At 40.0% G+C, this 22,695-nt stretch overlaps 1 protein-coding gene across 1 annotated transcript in view; it reads left to right on the plus strand.

The window, feature by feature from the left end:
- LOC126471439 (uncharacterized) overlaps positions 1 to 22,695 on the plus strand; it is a 246,061-nt gene that overhangs the window by 27,026 nt on the left and 196,340 nt on the right. The window contains exon 3 of the mRNA XM_050099613.1: positions 21,488 to 21,634. Coding sequence (XP_049955570.1) covers positions 21,488 to 21,634 — 147 coding nt within the window. The remainder of the gene's footprint in view (positions 1 to 21,487; positions 21,635 to 22,695) is intronic.

Raw genomic sequence — 22,695 nt, forward strand, 5'->3', positions numbered from 1 at the left:
CATTATGGTTTGGTGTATGCTTTCATGGCATTCCCTGGGGAATCTCATCATTCTGGAAGGTACTATGGATCAATACAAGTATGCATCTATACTTAGGACCATATTCGCCCCTAAATGCTGCTGTTCCCCCCACCCCCCCCCCCCCCACCCCCCCACCCCCCACCCCCACCTTCAGCACAAAGGCATCTGCTAGCATGACGATGCAATATATCACAGAGCTTGCAGTGTGTCTGCTTGATTCGAAGAACATGAGGATGAGTTTACTTTACTCCCCTGGTCACGAAAGTTCTTGGGTTTAAACCCAATCAAGATTTTGTGGGACCACGTTGATCGGGCTGTTCGTTTCATTGATCTTCAACCAAGAAACCTAGTGCAGCTGGCCATGACACTGGAGTCAGCATGGCTCCACATCCCTGTGGGTATCTTGCAGAATTTCATTGATACTCTTGCTGTACTTCTTGCAGCGGTCTGCAGCGCGAAAGATTACTATTCAGGCTTTTGGCAGGTGGTCACTTAAATGTAACTTGAGAGTATTAGCTTAACAAAACTCTGTTATAAATGTGTATACATATTGAATTTTATGTTACAAGTCATCCATTTCTTTTCTTTAAGTCACTTGCATTATACAGGGTGATTCAAAAAGAATACCACAACTTTAAAAATGTGTATTTAATGAAAGAAACATAATATAACTTTCTGTTATACATCATTACAAAGAGTATTTAAAAAGGTTTTTTTTTTCACTCAAAAACAAGTTCAGAGATGTTCAATATGGCCCCCTCCAGACACTCGAGCAATATCAACCCGATACTCCAACTCGTTCCACACTCTCTGTAGCATATCAGGCGTAACAGTTTGGATAGCTGCTGTTATTTCTCGTTTCAAATCATCAATGGTGGCTGGGAGAGGTGGCCGAAACACCATATCCTTAACATACCCCCATAAGAAAAAATCGCAGGGGGTAAGATCAGGGCTTCTTGGAGGCCAGTGATGAAGTGCTCTGTCACGGGCTGTCTGGCGGCCGATCCATCACCTCGGGTAGTTGACGTTAAGATAAGTGCCAATGTGGTGGCGCTCCATCCTGCTGAAATATGAATTGTTGTGCCTCTTGTTCGAGCTGAGGGAACAGCCAATTCTCTAACATCTCCAGATACTGTAGTCCAGTTACAGTAGCACCTTCGAAGAAAAAGGGACCAAAAACTTTATTGGCTGAAATGGCACAGAAAACGTTCGCCTTAGGCGAGTCACGTTCATACTGAGTTGTTTCCCGCGGATTCTCAGTGCCCCATATACAGACATTGTGACGGTTGACTTTCCCGTTAGTGTGGAAAGTTGCTTCATCACTAAACACAATCTTTGAAACGAAAGATTCATCTGTTGAGCGGTCGCCATCTTAGCATCAACTGACGCTGACGCCTAGTCAACAGCGCCTCAAGCGAACAAATGTACAACTAAATGAAACTTTATAGCTCCCTTAATTCGCCGACAGATAGTGCTTAGCTCTGCCTTTTGTTGTTGCAGAGTTTTAAATTCCTAAAGTTGTGGTATTCTTTTTGAATCACCCTATACTAGTAAACAGTCCAACAGCTATATACTCATACATATAATAGTGAAGCATCCTTAAAAGAAGTGTGAACTACCCACATCATACATCATCACAGATTCTTTATTGTTTTTAAAAAAAGGACTTTACTAAGTAGGTTTCACAGCAATGGCAAAGTTTTAATGTACAATTGTTTTTGAAAACTTTGCCATTGCTGTGAAACCTACTCAGTAAAGTCCTTTTTTTTTAAAATAATAAAAAAAAATCTGTGATGATGTATGATGTGGGTAGTTCACACTTCTTTTAAGGATTCTTCACTATTATATGTATGAGTATATAGCTGTTGGACTGTTTTTTTTTTTTTTAATGTACAGTTGTTTTTGAAAACTTTGCCATTGCTGTGAAACCTACTCAGTAAAGTCCATCAGCTATCCAGGGTTAAAATTACACAATTTTTCTCCACCCTGTATACTCAGAATGAAAAAGTGGCATTATCCGAAACAAGCTCCACGAAAGACAACTGTGGTGCACCTTTGGCCATGAACCAAGGGGCTACCAACAGTGGCTGCTCAACAATCATTCAGCAAATATTGCTGTGTACGGGCCTCCACAGTAGGTGCCTGGTTCATGCGCTGCGCTGATTGCTGTTAATTGACAATGAAGGATGGAATTTGCACACCAATACCACAACTGGATGTTGTAATGGTACTTGAATTACGTAACCATTATGGTACCTCACCTGAACCTCTCGATACCAGTAATATTTTACTGTGTTTCTGTAAAGTAGTTAACATATTTCTGAGACAATATTCAGATTTGATTTCATTTGTGATACATCGATATGTTTATATTGCAATGATATTATTCTTATGTGTTTTCTTTCTTTTGTCACTATGATCTTTGACGTACTTATAACTCTGATTTTTGGGCGCATAAGTGATAGTTAGTTAGTTGTTAAGTTGTTAGAGAGTCTGACCTTGAGAAAGTCAAGTCTTGGATATCATGTTGGAAAGACGCATGGCTTATAAAATGTGAGGATGATGTTTTCAGGTATGTTTTGTATTGTGAAGTGATGTTTTGTGTGATACGTGATATTACAATAAAAGCAGTTAAAAGGAAGTGTAACTTAAATTTGGAGTGCTGATTATTTTTTTACATCACCACTGTGCTAACTTTGAAAAGTTTAATCTCCAAGTTTGGTTTGAGAAGTGCATCTACAAAACTTTTGAATATAGCAGAATAAAACCTAGGCCTCTTTGCATCCGAGCTTGGAATCATAACCACCCAGATTTTCAACGATTGAGCCATGATAATACGAGACCCGCGTGGGAAACACAAAAAGATGAGTGCCTAGTTTTTTCATTATTACATGAAATGACTGTTAACTGTGCTTTAATGACACCTGCCACATAATATGACTGATGTTGCCCGAAAATGCAGTATTTAGCAGCGTGAGCAACACCACAATTGTTATTAAAATTTTGACGTTTGTTGTGGTAGGGTTGTTAGAATGTCCACTGAGTGGTAACTTGGTGGCCTTTTCAGATGAATCACATTTTATGCTCCATTGGGCGTGAAATGCCTGAAAGTAGACTCTCTCTAACAAATGGTTGGAAGGATCCGGTCTGGAGGGGGAGCATTATGGTTTGGGGAATGTTTTCGTGGCATTCCCTGGAGAATCTCGTCATTCTGGAAGGCACTATGGATCAACACAAGTGTGCATCTATACTTAGGACCATATTCGCCCCTAAATGCTGGTCCCCCCCCCCCCCCCCCCCCCCGCCCCCAGCACGAAGGCATCTGCTAGCATGACGATGCAATATATCACAGAGCTTGCAGTGTGTCTACTTGATTCGAAGAGCATGAGGATGAGTTTACTTTACTCCCCTGGTCATGAAAGTCCTTGGGTTTAAACCCAATCAAGATTTTGTGGGACTATGTTGATCGGGCTGTTCGTTTCATTGATCTTCAACCAAGAAACCTAGTGCAGCTGGCCATGACACTGGAGTCAGCATGGCTCCACATCCCTGTGGGTATCTTGCAGAATTTCATTGATACTCTTGCTGTACTTCTTGCAGCGGTCTGCAGCGCGAAAGATGACTATTCAGGCTTTTGGCAGGTGGTCACTTAAATGTAATTTCAGAGTATTAGCTTAACAAAACTCTGTTATAAGTGTGTATACGTATTGAATTTTATGTTATATGTCATCCATTTCTTTTCTTTAAGTCACTTGCATTATACTAGTAAACAGTCCAACAGCTATATACTCATAATAGTGAAGCATCCTTAAAAGAAGTGTGAACTACCCACATCATACATCATCAAAGATTTTTTATTATTTTAAAAAAAAGGACTTTACTGAGTAGATTTCACAGCAATGGCAAGTTTTCAAAAACAATTGTACATTAAATATATCATGGGAGAGCAGATAACTGAAAAGATTTATGATCATTTGCTTTTTAATCTCTAATGTAAGCCATGTTTGCTGACTAAGTTATGCTAACACAGATCTGCTTATTATCAAAACAACCTTTTTTTTTTTTTTTTTTTTTTTTTTTGATGCCCCAACATGTTTTGACGTATTTTTAGAATCATCTTCAGGTACGTTTAGGGTCGGTGCGTATTGCACTCAGTGTAGGCAGAGTGAAGAGGCCCCTGCATTTGCAAAACATGCACTCCAAATGGTCACCACATTGGGACCCATCAGAAGTTTATGGCAGGTAGCCAAGAAGGCTTTCGGTGTGAGCAGCACAGTTTTCTCTTGCCTTTATCACACCTGTTGATTGCATTCATGGTGTGTGTCAGCTGTTTTTGTCAGTCTGTTCTCTGCCAGTACTCTGATGTTTCACCAGCAGTGTGCATTTCAGCAGCGACGGTTCACTTTTGGTGTACAAACAAAAACATTTAATGATGGACTAGATGATTCTTCTAGTTCAGGGTAAACTAGCACTTTGTTATGCCAGCCATCCAGTCAATATGAGGAATAAGTTAAGGGAAGAAATATGGAAGATAGCTTAGGAAATGTTATGTAAATTAATTGTATTGCATCAATCATTCATAATCATCATTTTCATCTTCTTCGTCCTCTTCTTCTTACTAGTCATTCAGAGAAAATTTGACAATGCATATGTGAATAGCCCATCTGCATCTACTTTGTCCAGTCCATTAATTATGTGAGCTCAAACTGAGGAGGGAGGGGGGGGGGTGTTATAATAGGCAGTGTAAGAGTGCTCACTAATCCTTATGGCCTCTGTGAATGGAACTGACTGTCTTACATGTGTGCCTGCCTGGGTTTCCCCAATTTGAAACAAGTGCTGCGTGGGTGTCAGATTTCATTCAGGGAGTTCTTTGCCCCCACTGGTCGAAATCGCTGCATGTCATTCAGTGAGTCCATCGTGACACTGTGCAATGCATATAAGGCCAGTGCTGTTAAGCTCAACGTGAATTTACAGCACATATAAAGTCAAAGCTATTGTGTTGAACATGAATTTGTATAAAAACTTTACATTATGTATGTTAAGCTGTGTGTCCACAAGTCAAAACACATGTGCGAGCAAGAAGCTAATCCTTTGTGGAAGAATGCTAAGCTGAAGTTCGCTGATAATTCCCTCAGTCTAGAGACGGAAAAACTTCGTATAGTATGGCTCAAAGGAAGGTACAAACAATGTTGTCTCTCATCTGCAAAATAAGAAAAGATTCAGTGCCATTTAATGTGTGTAATATACCAATAAAAGTTCAATTTTTTAGCGATTTGTCGAAATGGTTAACACTGTTTTCTTGGAGAATTTTTTGACTTCCTTCCCCACCCTTACCTAATCCATGTGTTTTAATCAGTGTTTACAACAAATAAAAAAATTTCATTTTTATGTATTTTTACTGACTATGGGGTGAACTTCACTTGAGGGACGGGGTGGTGGGTCCTACCACATCTCACCAAGGGGGGAGGTGGGAGTTTTGGAGAAAGCCCTTCACCCAATTAATGGATGACCGCTTTGGAATGTTATTGTACAGATATGCATTTGCACAAACTGCACCTCATTCGTGATTAAATATGGCAGATGTATACAGTTTCTTTGAATTCTTGAATTTACTTATGAAACTGCTTTAACTTATCTATACTAAAAATAAATCTGTAGAACCTTTGTGTCTGTCTGTTTGTCTTTAACACTCTGATCTCCAAAACTACTAGATGAATTTTCATGAGGTTTTTGGAAGTAACTTGAATATAGCTTTGGGAACTGCATAGACTTTATTTCATCAAAATTGGATCACAGAAAAAAAGATATCCTGACATATAATAAAAATGTACGTATGTTCCACATCTCCGAAACCAATGGACGATTTCTACCTAACTTGGTACCCATATCACCTACTCTCTGGAAAGAATTGCTGTGAGGACAAAAACCACCTACTTATCAAATGGGAAGGGGAGTGGGGTGGGGGTGTTTGATGGGTAGAAGTGAAAAAGATGTATAGGCTATGAGGTACAAATACTCAGAATTTATTCTACCGGTATTTGAGAACGAGAGTACTTGGTGACCTGCAACGAACCTTACATATAATTTCCAATCTTTACAACAAAACCTTTTCTAGCTGCCCCCCCCCCCCCCCCCCACACACACACATAAAATTATTAAACCAATAAAGTTTACTGCTTACCACATTCTCGCATCAGGCATGATGTTTTAATTTAGTACTTCTTTACATATACAGGGTGTTTCAAAAATGACCGGTATATTTGAAACGGCAATAAAAACTAAACGAGCAGCGATAGAAATACACCGTTTGTTGCAATATGCTTGGGACAACAGTACATTTTCAGGCAGACAAACTTTCGAAATTACAGTAGTTACAATTTTCAACAACAGATGGCGCTGCGGTCTGGGAAACTCTATAGTACAATATTTTCCACATATCCACCATGCGTCGCAATAATATGGCGTAGTCTCTGAATGAAATTACCCGAAACCTTTGACAACGTGTCTGGCGGAATGGCTTCACATGCAGATGAGATGTACTGCTTCAGTTGTTCAATTGTTTCTGGGTTCTGGCGGTACACCTGGTCTTTCAAGTGTCCCCACAGAAAGAAGTCACAGGGGTTCATGTCTGGCGAATAGGGAGGCCAATCCACGCCGCCTCCTGTATGTTTCGGATAGCCCAAAGCAATCACACGATCATCGAAATATTCATTCAGGAAATTAAAGACGTCGGCCGTGCGATGTGGCCGGGCACCATCTTGCATAAACCACGAGGTGTTCGCAGTGTCGTCTAAGGCAGTTTGTACTGCCACAAATTCACGAAGCATGTCCAGATAGCGTGATGCAGTAATCGTTTCGGATCTGAAAAATGGGCCAATGATTCCTTTGGAAGAAATGGCGGCCCAGACCAGTACTTTTTGAGGATGCAGGGACGATGGGACTGCAACATGGAGCTTTTCGGTTCCCCATATGCGCCAGTTCTGTTTATTGACGAAGCCGTCCAGGTAAAAATAAGCTTCGTCAGTAAACCAAATGCTGCCCACATGCATATCGCCGTCATCAATCCTGTGCACTATATCGTTAGCGAATGTCTCTCGTGCAGCAATGGTAGCGGCGCTGAGGGGTTGCCACGTTTGAATTTTGTATGGATAGAGGTGTAAACTCTGGCGCATGAGACGATACGTGGACGTTGGCGTCATTTGGACCGCAGCTGCAACACGGCGAACGGAAACCCGAGGCCGCTGTTGGATCACCTGCTGCACTAGCTGCGCGTTGCCCTCTGTGGTTGCCGTACGCGGTTGCCCTACCTTTTCAGCATGTTCATCCGTCACGTTCCCAGTCCGTTGAAATTTTTCGAACAGATCCTTTATTCTATCGCTTTTCGGTCCTTTGGTTACATTAAACCTCCGTTGAAAACTTCGTCTTGTTGCAACAACACTGTGTTCTAGGCGGTGGAATTCCAACACCAGAAAAATCCTCTGTTCTAAGGAATAAACCATGTTGTTTACAGCACACTTGCACGTTGTGAACAGCACACACTTACAGCAGAAAGACGACGTACAGAATGGCGCATCCACAGACTGCGTTGTCTTCTATATCTTTCGCATCACTTGCAGCGCCATCTGTTGTTGAAAATTGTAACTACTGTAATTTCGAAAGTTTGTCCACCTGAAAATGTACTGTTGTCCCAAGCATATTGCAACAAACGGTGTATTTCTATCGCTGCTCGTTTAGTTTTTATTGCCGTTTCAAATATACCGGTCATTTTTGAAACACCCTGTATATTAAGATGGTATCTGTTATTTCGGACATGTCCGAAAGAACAGATACCATCGGTGACCGTGCAGCTCGTTAGAATGAAATTACAATGAAATGAACACCCTTAGCTGCTCACAGGCGTTGACATACATCAACAGGGACAGATGAAAATGTGTGCCCCGACCGGGACTCGAACCCGGGATTTCCTGCTTACGTGGCAGACGCTCTATCCATTGAGCCACCGAGTACACAGAGGATAGCGTGACTGCAGGGATTTATCTCTGGCACACCTCCCGCGAAACCCACATTCTCAACGTATTGTCCCGCACTACATTCGTAGTGCCCCCGCCCATTTTACTCATTACTCGCGGCGCGTTGCCGATTCCCGTAAGAGTTCGGGCACTGTTTGTGCATTCGCACAGAAGAAGAAGATGGTCAAGTGGCCGGTGAGCCTTAACTATATATATAAACTAAGATGGTATCTGTCCCCGTTGACGTATGTCAACGGCTGTAAGCAGCTAAGGGTGTTTATTTAATTGTAATTTCATTCTAGCGAGCTGCATGGTCACTGATGGTATCTGTTCTTTCGAACATGTCCGAAAGAACAGATACCATCGTAGTGTGTGTGTGTATATAAGGCTCACCGGCCACTTGACCATCTTCTTCTTCTGGACGAATGCACAAACAGTGCCCGAACTCTTACGGGAATCGGCAACGTGCCGTGAGTAGTGAGTAAAATTGGCGGGGCACTACGAATGTAGCGCGGGACAATACGTTGAGAATGTGGGTTTCACGGGAGGCGTGCCAGCGATAAATCCCTGCAGTCGCGCTATCCTCTGTGTCCTCGGTGGTTCAATGGATAGAGCGTCTGCCATGTGAGCAGGAGATCCCGGGTTCGAGTCCCGGTCGGGGCACACATTTTCATCTGTCCCCGTTGATGTATGTCAATGCCTGTAAGCAGCTAAGGGTGTTCATTTCATTGTAATTTTATTATTTCTTTACTACTAACTGGATTCGTGACACATTTTGCAGACAGTGTTCACATATTTCAATGAATGTACCTGCAAAATTATGTCATTTCACAACACATATTTCAGGGTATATGACATCACAAACACACATGTGCAAAAACCGACACATCATGCATGACGTTTAAATTTACTATTACTAACCTGTTGAATAGATTGTGATGAAATGTAGTAAGGAGATAGCTTGATCCCTGAGGAAAAACATAGGCTACTCTAGAAATTCAGTCATACAAGATACTTGCTGAGTGGCATAATATTACATGAATTTGTGTAAAATATATAGTCTCTGACTTTTGATCTTCATCATATTTGTGAAAATGCTTTTATTGGTTGAGATATGCTATGCGATATGTGTCACAATAATGAATACAATGCTTATGTAGTCTTCAGTGTGTATAATCCCTACTTCCACACTATTTGTTGCATGATATACACCTTGTGTAATGTGTAGCTGCTATGTGTACTATTCAGTATTTGAGAATGAGAGCACTTAGTTATTTGCAACAAAATTTACGCGTAATTTCAAACCTTTATGAAGCTTTTTCACTCTTACATTTCTGCAAAATGAGTAAAAACAAAATGAAAATTATCACTTCCTGCATTTTCGGTATTCATGCAGTATAATTACCTGACATTTTAATTGCTCACTTCTTTACTACTAACTGTGTTTCAGACAAATTTTGCAGATAGTATTCACGTATATCACTGAATATACCTGCAGAATTATATCGTTTTACGCAGATAGCTCAGGATATATGACGATATAAACACTGACTTGCATGAAAAACTGCCAAATCATGCATCATGTTTGACCCGCTGAACTGATTTTGTTGAAATTTAGTAAGAAGATCATGGGTACCCCGAGGAAGGATATAAGAATATATAGATTTACTAATTTTGCTTTGTGTATTAGAAACTTACGATCTTGCTTCATCTTCGGATAGCTCTCATTTATATTCTTTTCTAGAAAAAAAAAATGAATTTATTCAGTTATGGTTTGTGATTTGGGTGCCTACTCATTACATTCTGATTTCACATTGTTTACGAATAAAAGTCCCAAGATAACAGTTGACGTTTCTGAATACATCAGAACAACTAAAAGACTGAGGACTATGCAGTCTCAAGAATCCATTGAAGATCTTGAAGTGAGACCTGCTGCAGTTAGGGAAGATCAGGCTTTAATTTGTGTTTTTGGTGAGCGATAACTCTGATCAAGAGCGTCATGCATTATCTTGCTCCTTGGAACTCTTCACTCGCAGAAAAAACTACTCACGTCCTCGGCATTTTCATAAAGCTGCTTCATGGTCTCTCAACCAACAGATATTATGACTGAGTACTGATAGTGAGCTTGTAATGGATCTGGGAGATGTGTTATTTTCTACCGGATTTGTCGATACCAAATTGTAAATGTTTTCTTATATTTTTGTCAGAATTTTTTTATTGTAAATTGCCTTATTATATGCTAATTTACTTATATTTTTGAGAGTGAAAGCATATTGATTACTATTAGTAAATGTGACAAAGAATATCAAAGAGACTGGTTACAAGTGGAAGCTTGTGTCTTGTGTAAAATGTCTTTGACGCTGGAGGCGTCTTTGACTGTAGTCAGTTGGCAGTGAACTCTTGGTGCGTGTTGACGGTAGAACAATGTGCAGGTCGCCGTCATAAGTAATTTGTTAGTGAACATGAAAAAATGAATTATGTTACTACTTTTTTATATAAACTTTAAGAAGAAACCACATTCGAAGAAATGGTATTTGAAGCACCAAAAATGAGGCAAATGCATTGAACCAGATCATTTCTGAAGCCGACGAAACTGCATTGTGGAATCATACTTCCATTAGACAACTGAAGCCAAGACAAATATCGCCTTGTAAACATTTTACGGAAAAGGTACTGTCACGAAATATGCCAAATTTAAGTAAATAAAAAATAGTGAGCATATTTCAAGCTCCATTCATTATCTCACACCTGAGAAACATTTACTGAGCATAACAAGCACTTAAGCAATGATCAGGGTCATCACAATATTTAGAATTAGCAAGAGAGGTCACACGTCGAGATCATGAGAATTTTACAATGAGTGAAAGGGAAAGAATAGATGGAATATGACAACCAGAAGAACAGCGCCAAGCTTGCCTAGATCTTGACTGACTTTGACATTCACTCATTTCATCTGAAGATTCAGAAGAAACAAGAAATAGTTGCAGGGCCTGCTCAACTTCCTCGGGTGATAAAGAGAAAATTACAGTTACGTATAGTCCTGTAATTGATTGTACCATATATGCTTCTGTGGTGGAATGGTCATAAATTGTGTATTTTGTGAGATTATGGAATAATGGAAAGAAGTGGCTGGGATGGGTTGTTTAAGTGGAGAAATGCATATTTAAATTTTTCAGAACCCCCCTCAGATTTTAAAATCTCTGCTGAATGGTGACCGTCCACAATCAAAATACGAGGTGCATTCAAGTTCTAAGGCCTCCGATTTTTTTTCTCCGGACTAGAAAGAGATAGAAACATGCGCATTGTTTTAAAATGAGGCCGCTTTCATTGTCAATACGTCCCAGAGATGGCAGCACCGTGCGGCAGATGGAATTTTACCGCCAGCGGCGAGAATGAGAACTGTTTTAAATACTTAAAATGGTGACGTTTTCCTTACTTGAACAGCGTGCAATCATTCGTTTTCTGAATTTGCGTGGTGTGAAACCAATTGAAATTCATCGACAGTTGAAGGAGACATGTGGTGATGGAGTTATGGATGTGTCGAAAGTGCGTTCGTGGGTGCAACAGTTTAATGAAGGCAGAACATCGTGTGACAACAAACCGAAACAACCTCGGGCTCGCACAAGCTGGTCTGACGACATGATCGAGAAAGTGGAGAGAATTGTTTTGGGGGATCGCCGAATGACTGTTGAACAGATCGCCTCCAGAGTTGGCATTTCTGTGGGTTCTGTGCACACAATCCTGCATGACAACCTGAAAATGCAAAAAGTGTCATCCAGGCGGGTGCCATGAATGCTGATGGACGACCACATGGCTGCCCGTGTGGCATGTTGCCAAGCAATGTAGACACGCAACGACAGCATGAATGGGACTTTGTTTTCGTCGGTTGTGACAGTGGATGAGACGTGGATGCCATTTTTCAATCCAGAAACAAAGCGCCAGTCAGCTCAATGAGAGCACACAGATTCACCGCCACCAAAAAAATTTCGAGTAACCGCCAGTGCTAAAAATGATGGCGTCCATGTTCTGGGACAGCGAGGGCGTTATCCTTACCCATTGCATTCCAAAGGGCACTACGGTAACAGGTGCATCCTACGAAAATGTTTTGAAGAACAAATTCCTTCCTGCACTGCAACAAAAACGTCTGGGAAGGGCTGCGCGTGTGCTGTTTCACCAAGACAGTGCACCCACACATCGAGCTAACGTTACGCAACAGTTTCTTCGTGATAACAACTTTGAAGTGATTCCTCATACTCCCTACTCACCTGACTTGGCTCCTAGTGACTTTTGGCTTTTTCCAACAATGAAAGACACTCTCCGTGGCCACACATTCACCAGCCGTGCTGCTATTGCCTCAGCGATTTTCCAGTGGTCAAAACAGACTCCTAAAGAAGCCTTCACCGCTGCCATGGAATCATGGTGTCAGCGTTGTGAAAAATGTGTACGTCTGCAGGGCGATTACGTCGATAAGTAACGCCAGTTTCATCGATTTCGGGTGAGTAGTTAATTAGAAAAAAAATTGGAGGCCTTAGAACTTGAATGCACCTCGTACTTTATGGATAGGGTCCATGCATACTATAATGCATTTTGAATTACATCCTTTGCCACAAAACAAATAATGGATGGACCATTCATGCGTACCTTTAAGGTTCAATGCCAGGTTTACCACCTTCTCAGTACTTTGCTGCCTGAAATGTACCCAAGTTTCTTCAGGTGTAGTTTGTTTCTAATTATGAAGAACAGGCAACTAGTAGATATGGAAACTTTCCACAACTTGACAGTGATCTGATTGCTCTGCTTCAAAACATGATTCATCAAGTGAATCTATATATTCATATTTTAAAGCTAGATTAGAATCAATTCTGCAGGTGCAAAATAATAAGTATAAATCTGTCATTAGCACAGACAAATGACCTGCTGCTGGACATGGTGGAAGTATAATGTCCCTATTACAAATGAAATTGCAGCTGTTTTGGTTAATCAGGAATGTGAACCATGTGTATAGTACTGCGCACTTGACTCAATTGCCTTAAACGCATTTAAGAGGCACATTGATCATACGACACCATACAGTACCCCTTAATTTACTGCCATGGAGAAGATGGGTACAATTTTGGGTTGTATCAAGTCAACTCCAACACAAAATTGTTGAACATAAACTAAAAGCTATCATCCTGACAATTTTATGCTCACCAGCTGCAAATAAGACAATATTGTTTTGTCTACTTGCAGAGATTTTATGAACTCTTCTGTCAGTTTGTTGTTGATATGTACACAAAAAATGAGACAAAGCCCTTAGTGTATATATGCCCCAACTAGATAACGTTATGTGCTGAAGACTATGTGCACTTATGAGTCGCTGTGCAGCAGGATGATAGCACAGAAAACTTTAGGCCGAGTAGTGATTCTTCTGTCCAGTTTTACTGATGGCCCATGCAATAAGCATTTGTGTACTCAGGACACTTTCTGTTATGTACAAAACTATGGAAGACCTGATCTATTTATTACATTCACAACAAATCCAAAGTGGAATGAATTAATTCAACAACTTCTTTCTTGACATGTCACATGATTGACATGATCTAAGAGCCTGGGTTTTCTAGTTGAAATTGAAGTTGCTGATCCACCTGATCACAAAAGAAAGCTTTTTTGGGTCATCTTTGTGCTTCATGTATAGTGTTGAGTGACAAAAGCATGGCCTACCTCATGCACAAGTCCTCCTGTGGCTGGAAGACAAAATATGTCCCAATGATGTTGATAAGTTGTTAGAGTGCTGCATTTCTGGACCATGACACAGTTCCAACACTGTTTGACATTGTAGAGACACCCATGGTTCACAATCCTTGCAGGGCATAAACAGAAACATTCCTTGTATGCAGGATGGCAGGTGTTCTTGGAGAGATCCAAGAGCACTGGTAGAGCAAATGATAAGGGGAGAAGATGGATATCTATAGTTGATGTTCATCTGAGCAAGGTGGGTTTACAGCTACAATAAAGTCACATGACCAAGAAATTGTTTTCGACACTAGACATGCCCTATTATCCAATATTATCTAAAACATTTCAAGTTACATTAATGTTGAAATGTGCAATAATGTTGAATGTATGTAGCATATTTGCAAGTACGTGAACGGGGGCAGTGACTAGAGCCACACTTGCATTGAGAAATGAACACTATAAAGTCATGAGGTTTCAGTCGAGCTGATACATAAGCTTTTCAGAGGCAGTGTGGCAAATTTTGAGCTTCCTTATTCACAAGAGACACCTACCTGTGATTCATCTTGATGTACACCTTGCAGGAGAACAGCGAATATATTGTAACCCTGAAGATATTACAGGTTGGTTTGATAACTAAAGACAAACAATTTTTCTGGCATACTTTAGGCTTTCTGAAGCCAGTGATTTTGCAAAAACATTGTTGTATAATGAAGTTTCGTTATACTATACTTACAACAAACAGATAGGTATTTTCAGTTGTAGAATGCGTGGCAGAGCTGTAGATGGGGAGCCTGACGTATGTAAAGAACATGTTATTGGAAGAGCGTAACGGTTAATCCAAACAGTGCCACATATTTCTGCTTGAGCCTGCTTTTACATACACTGTAGGGACCTCCTTTCAGCACTCTGCAAATTGTTAGTGCTTGGTGGCTATACAAAACTTGGTTACATATATGGGAGGAAGTTCTGTCCATCAGTATAGCTTGTCAGTGGCATTATTAGAAGATGCATTCATCAACAGAGTGTACACAGCGGAAATAAACCATAATCCAACAGAACTTGCAGAAAAATTGTAGAACGGCATCCAAAATTTAGCAGAACAACAGTGCACAATATTCAGATGCATTTGTCAGAGTGTCAATAATAATATGGGAGGAATTCTGTTTTTTGAGGCACGTGATGGGATAGGAAAAGCATTCCTCACTAAAATCATGAGCCCAAGGAAAAATAGCTATTGCTGTGGCTTTACCACAAACAGCAGCTACTTTTTTACCCACTGATGAAGCTGCTCATACAGTATTTAAATTCCTGATAGATTTCGATATCAGTGAACACACAGTATATGACACCTTGAAGATCAGTGACAAAGCCAGGATTCTACGCAATTGCTGTTTAATAACCAGTAGAGGTGGTTTATAAAACCCTTAAAGATGTTCGACAAAATGACCAACCCATGGGTGGCATTATTATTATTATTATTTTTTTTTTTTTTTTTGTGGCTATTTTAGGCAGACATTACCTCTTGTACCACAGGAAACAAAAGCGGATGATAAAGAGTTGTAGAGTTCAAGTCTTTTTTTTTTTTTTTTTCATTTGTCTGCGCCTTACCATGCATTCATAATTAATGTCCTTGCCGACACTTATGGTCGATCGGTTTCATTTTTTTTAAATAAATTTTAATTTTACCACGTAGGGGAGGGGCCTTTCACCATGTACCTACACAGCGGAAGGTGAGGAAACTTGGATTTCATAGGATGATTGAACAGTGGAAAAACATTGTATGGGGTGACGAATCATGGTGCACAATGTGACAATCTGCCGGCAGGGTGTGGGTATGGCGAATGCCCAGTGAACATCATCTGCCAGCATGTGTAGTGCCAACACTAAAATTCGGAGGTGGTGGTTTTATGATGTGGTCATGTTTTTCATGGAGGGGGCTTGCACCCCTTGTTGTTTTGTGTGACACTATCACAGCACAGGCCTACATTGATGTTTGAAGCACCATTATACCTCCCACTGTTGAAGAGCAATTCGGGGATGGCGATTGCATCTTTTAACATGATCGAGCACCTGTTCGTAATGCACGGCCTGTGGTGGAGTGGCTGCATGACAATAACATCCCTGTAATGGATTGGCCTGCACAGAGTCCTGACCTGAATCCTATAGAACACCTTTGGGATGTTTTGGAACGCCGACTTTGTGCCGGGCCTCACCGACTGACATTGATACTTCTCCTCAGTGCAGCACTCCATGAAGAATGGCTGCCATTCCCCAACAAACCTTCCAGCACCTGATTGAACATACTTCTGCGAGAGTGGAAGCTGTCATCAAGACTAAGGGTGGGCAAACACCATATTGAATTCCAGTGTTGCCAATGGAGGGTGCCACGAACTTGTTAGTCATTTTCAGCCAGGTGTCTGGATACTTTTGATCACATAGGGTGCATGTATTGTAGATGGAGTTAAGGATGACCCAAAACTACAGTTACCAAAGGAACCAATAGCAAAATGCACCATATGATTTCGGGCAATAGGCAATGTAGGTTTACCAATTAGCTGACAACTTATTCATACACTGGGATACATTTTCTATGAAAAATTAATACACGATGAAGTTTGTATGAGATGGTGCCCTGCATTTGTTGGAATCTGATTCAAAGCAAAAATAAAAATAAATTCCTTGGCACATTTAGATAGCATTACAAAAACTCCAACTAATTTTGTGCACTAATTTGTTACCGTGGGAGACTCATGGATACATCATACCTCATCAGAAACAGAAGAAAATCAAAGTAGTTTTATTTGTTTTTAAAAATAATGTCAATTAGATCTGCCTATATGATTATGAATAGTGTTTTCTGATTTGCAAATTGGGGTGTTCATATTGATTACCTTGTGAAGGGTAAATCTGTAGTGATTAGTAGTGTAAAACTCTTCTATACAACTTGAATGAAAAAATATGTGGGAAGTGATATAGACTGTAAAAGAAAGTAAAAAGAAAAGCTCTTCAGGATAGTGCACATGCCCATAAAAGTTTGTAGGCCATTGGAACTTGGAGGTAGTTTAGTATTATTTTTTGGAACATCTGTTCTGTTTGCCTTAGTTGACACACTCTGACTTCCACCTGTGCCCACATGTAAACAAATTTCTGATTGGAAACATTTTGAGTCAAATGAAAAAGTTATGGCAGCTATATATGGCTATTTTGTAGACCATCCAGAATCTCTCAACATGGACAGAATTTATTTAAGGAAAAAATGCTTAAAGGCTCCATTGATCTAAAAAGTCATTGTTGATTGATAACATCAGTTCTCCTCCAAAACTCATTCCTTATATGCTGTATTGATAAATGTTCTCCTTGGTGTTTTCACAGCATGATAATCCATTCATTAAATTTTGGGAGGCAACCACAAATTTTATTTCTTCTTTTTGTAATAATGTGGCTGTATATCTTCCAGCAGTATCAGAGTCACCCACATGAAGCTAGAGCACATTACAGTACTTGTTCCATTGTTTTAAACCACAAAAAGTGCGAGTGCTAGAGACATTGATGATGCTGATGTGTCATCATTAGCTACAGTGTAACGACGTCTTTGTGAGTTTATTAATGAAAGCAATGGGGTTCATTGTTTGTCTGGGTTTAAACCGCTGTCTTTGTTTGTTAAATTATTCATCAAAGAATCTTCAACAGTGTCTTTCACCACCGAGTCCAAAAAAATGAAGTTGTAACTAGAATTTTGAACTTCTCATACCATGAGTAGAATGACCTCTATCAATGCAGTGCCCTGTCACAGCTGCTTCTTTGGGCTGTAAGAGTCACATGTGCCTGAGGTGTTCAACACACCTTAACAGAAAGTGTAGTTTCATTGTAGACAAATCATGGAATCTGGTGCTTTCTTTAATAAATTCACAAAGACACTGCAGCTAATAACTACATGTTGATATCCCATCATGGATTGACCACATAGCCAAAGATTCAATTTATGCATATTCTTTGTTGCCAATCAATGTCTGTGGTGCTTGTGTTTTCTGTGGTTTAGAATGGAAGAACAAGTACTGTATTGTACTGCAATGTCAATCGGCTCTCTCTGAAGATGGCTGGAAGATATACTGCCAAAATATTAGAAAAAAAAGAAATAACTTCTGAAAGATAAAATTTTTATCTTGCTTGCTTGCTCTGTATGACATTAGGAACTGAGAGAGAGAGAGAGAGAGAGAGAGAGAGAGAGAGAGAGAGAGAATGAATAGAAGATTCACTATCAGATTTTTTCATACCACATAGTGGCAAGCACACCAATAAAAAGATGATGACAAACAATTTAACATCTAGAACAAGTTTCTTTTTATTGTTACTGTTGTGGTTTTAGGGCACTGAATTACAGGGCCATGAACACACTTGCATAACATAAAGAGTGGCAAGTGCAGTTAAAAATGATTAAAACTATGATAAATTCTAAAGCTATATAGAAACGACACACACTTACAACAAAAAGACTTAAAATACAACACTGACCAAAAGAAGACAACAAAAACAATAGCACAAAACATATGAAAACATGAGTAGCAGCTGATAAAATATGTAATAAAATAGTAGGGTCTTTTTTAAAATAAAAAGGTACCAGATTACTGGGTGTGAGTGACACACTTGGTTATAATGTCTAGTCTGTCCACTCTAATATGTTAAAATGTACCTACAAACATTTTGGGAAGGAGACCAGACAACACAAAAACACCTGCACCCCATACTGCACTCATCTTTTAGTCATTAAAAATAGTGAGCAGATTCTGGGGAAAACACAGTCTGTCCCTCAGGTTAACAACTAAAACACACTAAGTTAAAATATTGTATATCAATATCCATGTTCCACATATTTCAAACACTAGTGGGTCTTCCAGCAATAAGAAAAACCATGTGTTCACTGATAAAGGTCCCACACTCTTAGACTTGTAAGGGCAACTTCTACTCATTGTGGTTGGAAGGATGTAAGATATAACCACACTGCATATTTAGAGAGAGCAGGATAAGATTTGGAAGGAAATTGCAATGAAAATCCTGTAAGAAGTGATATTTGGAACACTGAGGTGAGGCAGAGGGGGATTGAGCAAGTTATGGAGAAAAGGATGACTAATTGGAACCACACGTATATTGAAAGAAAGGTGAGCAAGTTTGGAAGAACAAGAAACAAATGGCTGAAAATATGTCGTATGAAAGAAATGAGATCAGAAGTATGAACAAGAATAGAAGTTATCATAAGTCAAGAATAGTTGGATGTTGTTGAGCAAATTCTCTCTCATGTCATTGGGTGATATGATATGATGCAGTGGGTAAGACACTGTACTTGTATTCAGGAGTCATGGGATTCAGATCCTCATCTGGCCGTTTTGATACATGTCTCCTCTTGTTTGTCTAAATAACTTTAGGTGAAAGCTGTGATGTTCCATCAACTGGGAAACAGGCAGTTCTCAGGTACTGTCTCTTATGATGTCAAAATTGATAAACAAATGAGGCGGCACAGTAGTTAAGTCTCTGAACTTGCATTGGGAAGGAGTGAAGTTCAAATCCACATTTGGTCATTGCATCCTACACCTATCTAAACTTATGGTCCATCTCTAATCTTCCTTCCTGTTCCTGCTATACATCAATAAGCCTTAAACTGTGCCTTTGCTTGCTCGAATTATACTCCCAAAGGGAAAGGCCTTAGACACAGCCAGCTGATATGGCTCATGTTTGGCAGATAGTTTATGTACCATCTGTCACCTATTTGATTCTCTAAGCCCCTTTTTCAAGAAAACCACCTGTAATGTTCTTGCCATGCAACTGACACAAAATTGAAGTTAGAGATCAATAGATATTGAAAACTGAGCTTTTTATTATGAAATGTGGGATCCACAAACACACTCCCCAGCTAATGGGCTTGGTCATTGCAGCTTTTGTTGGAGGATGTTAACCTTTCAGATACATAACTGGCAGTTGTAAAAGTTTCTTTTCTTGATTTCTTGGAAAATATGAATTTGCAGGTCCCACAGATGATGGAAAAATACTCAGTTTTCAATTATTTATCGAGCCCTTTTATCGAGTTGATTGCATGTCATGGGTTGCCGGGGTGATTTCCTCAAATTTGGAAGGGGGTGGGGATTGAGACAAAGTATCTTAGATTCCTCCGTTTTAGAGGGTATGAAAGCACTTTGTCAAACATGAACTGAATCAGTTGGCCATCTTGAATCCTTCATCATGTCAGTGAGGGATTCCTTTTTTATCATTATGTTGCCTTTCAGTAACTTAATTCTTCAGCGTGTTATTATGTGACAAAACCTTTTCTCACATAAGCTAGCATTTTTGTCAGTATTTAGTCAAGACTATTGGGCAAGGAGAGTTTTCTATTTGTTTTACTGTAGTTTCATTTTGGAGGTCTATTTTCTACTACTGAAATAGTTAGTCACTGCAATGATAGAAAAATTTATAATGGGGATGGTCTAGGTGAGGACTGTAGCATATGTTGTGGCGCAAATTCTCTCTCTTGCCATTTCTTCTGGGTCATGTATGGGAAGTAGGAAGGGGCATCTACTACTAGTGGATATATTGCTGCCGTGAGCAGTGTGGCATAATCAGTGTGTATCCCCTACTGAGGATGCTCTGGTGTAGGTCAGAGGGAACACTGTTCTGGGGCTATCTGGCTCTGAAAGCTAGTATTAAGGCCTGGACTGTTCCCTTGATGTCTGCAATAGTGCCTGGCCAGTATACATCGTGCCATGCCAATGCCTTCATCCTAGACGGCCTCATGGCCAGGGATGCTTCAGTAATGTCAATCAGAAAATATAGTGATGTTTGATGTGTGCTTCCTTTGATCTGGAAACACAGGGGCTATTGTGCATAAAACTTGGTATCAGGAAGACAGGCAGGACAGCATGTTGTTATTGGCCTGCTGTGATGTAGGACCACAATTTACAAAGGGTATTTCTAAATGAGTCCATTAAAAAAAAGTAGAAGGGGCAAACAAAAATATTTTTTTACTTCACTCTTTATACTTGAAGCTATTTTTCCACAAAGCTTCCTCCATTGTTCAAACATTTATTATAGCATTCTTCTAATTTATCTATACATGGTGATGTGAGCATCGGACATTAGCCTGGGATTATAACTTCTTCAAGTAGTAGAACAGATGGTAATTACTTGGTGGCAGGTCCAGGATGTGTGGTATAGTCTGTTTGCTCAAATGACTCTGATTAACTATTGAGTTCAAGAAGTGTAATGAGGCTGTGCATTGTCATTCAGCAAGAAAACTCTGGATGGCAGTAGGCCAAATCAGTTATTCTGTGCGGTGCACTGAAACTTCCTCAAGGTCGAACAGTATGCAGTGAATTTATTGTTGTTCCCTACAGCAGAAAATTGGCTAACAGAACAGTAAAGCTCTCCCAAAACAGATTTGCCATAATCTCAGTCTTGAGATTGTGTGTTTGGCTTTCACTTTGGTTGCAACAGCCATGTGTGATCATTCCATACTGACTTACACTTTGTTTATGAAGTCATACAAGACATCATTGTCTCGTTTCCTGTGGAAATATTCTCAAGAAACTCATCACCTTCCTCATCATATCGGTTTAGAAATTTCGAAGTCCACACACACACTTCGAAGTCCACACACACACACACACACACACACACACACACACACACACACACACACCTATATCTACACCAACATACTTTGAAATTAATTATACATTTTTGTTTACTTTAAGGTGCCGAAGAGAACGTCCACGGAAGCAGAATATTGCAAGTCAAGCTAAAATGCCAGCCACAGCTTCGCCAGCCGATCCAGGACAAGAATTTGCCAGTCTTCCACCGGCTGCACAATCCATGAATGTTCCAGAGGCAACACAGCGGAGGTATTGTGGAGTTTTTTTTTCTTTCTATGATTTTTTATGCTTTTTTATGTCATGACTTATGAAGTTAATTCAATAGATTGGTGGAATTAAATGCTGAATGAGTGAAATTCCATTTCTGTAGGAAGATGTTGCATTTTAAATTCAGTATTGCATTCCGTAATTTGGAAAGATGCAATTGTTAAGTGCGAAAACTGTTCAGAAACTGAGGGTTACTCAGTAAGCAGTAAAGAGATGCATGTTAAGAATTAATAGAAGAGACAGAAAAACAAACAAGTGAATCAAGGATAATGTAATTGAAATGAAACTGGGGGTGGGGGTGGGGGGTTGGGACATCTAGAGGAACAGATGTTAGATGAGCCAGTCGAGTTCGTGCTTGATTCAGAGAGATGAGAAAAGATGGAGAGAATAAGCTAATGTACTGTGTGTAGATGACATTAGAAATCATGCAGTAGCAACAAGGAAAAGTCTAGGGGGAGGGGGGGAGGGGTCTTTATCTAGCAGTGGGTGTTAGATGGATGTTGTTGTTGTTGTTGTTGTTGACGGTGATGATGACAACAACAAAGCATCATTTTTGTCTGTTGTGGCTACCTTGCTTCAACAAGGTATGTCTGAGAGGACAGTAATTTTCTGTGGAAAAAGAGCTTTCACATGCTGGGATGATTGCCGGCCGCAGTGGCCGTGTGGTTCTGGCGCTGCAGTCCGGAACCGCGGGACTGCTACGGTCACAGGTTCGAATCCTGCCTCGGGCATGGGTGTGTGTGATGTCCTTATGTTAGTTAGGTTTAAGTAGTTCTAAGTTCTAGTGGGCTTATGACCTAAGATGTTGAGTCCCATAATGCTCAGAGCCATTTGAACCATTTTTTTTTGCTGGGATGATTAATGTCTCTAGCTGCCAGATGACTTTTTAAAGATGATCATTTTTTTAAGGACAAACAGCTGCATTGAGTGTAGAGCAAAGTATTATGGGAAAGTAAAATAAATAGCACAGTGTTACAAAGTTTCTTTAGTGGTATTTGTACTGTGGCTTTTGCTATACAGAATATTATTATGTGTTGCTAGTG

This window comes from Schistocerca serialis, chromosome 1 (assembly GCF_023864345.2).
Source record: "Schistocerca serialis cubense isolate TAMUIC-IGC-003099 chromosome 1, iqSchSeri2.2, whole genome shotgun sequence".
In the NCBI taxonomy this organism is placed as follows: domain Eukaryota; kingdom Metazoa; phylum Arthropoda; class Insecta; order Orthoptera; family Acrididae; genus Schistocerca; species Schistocerca serialis.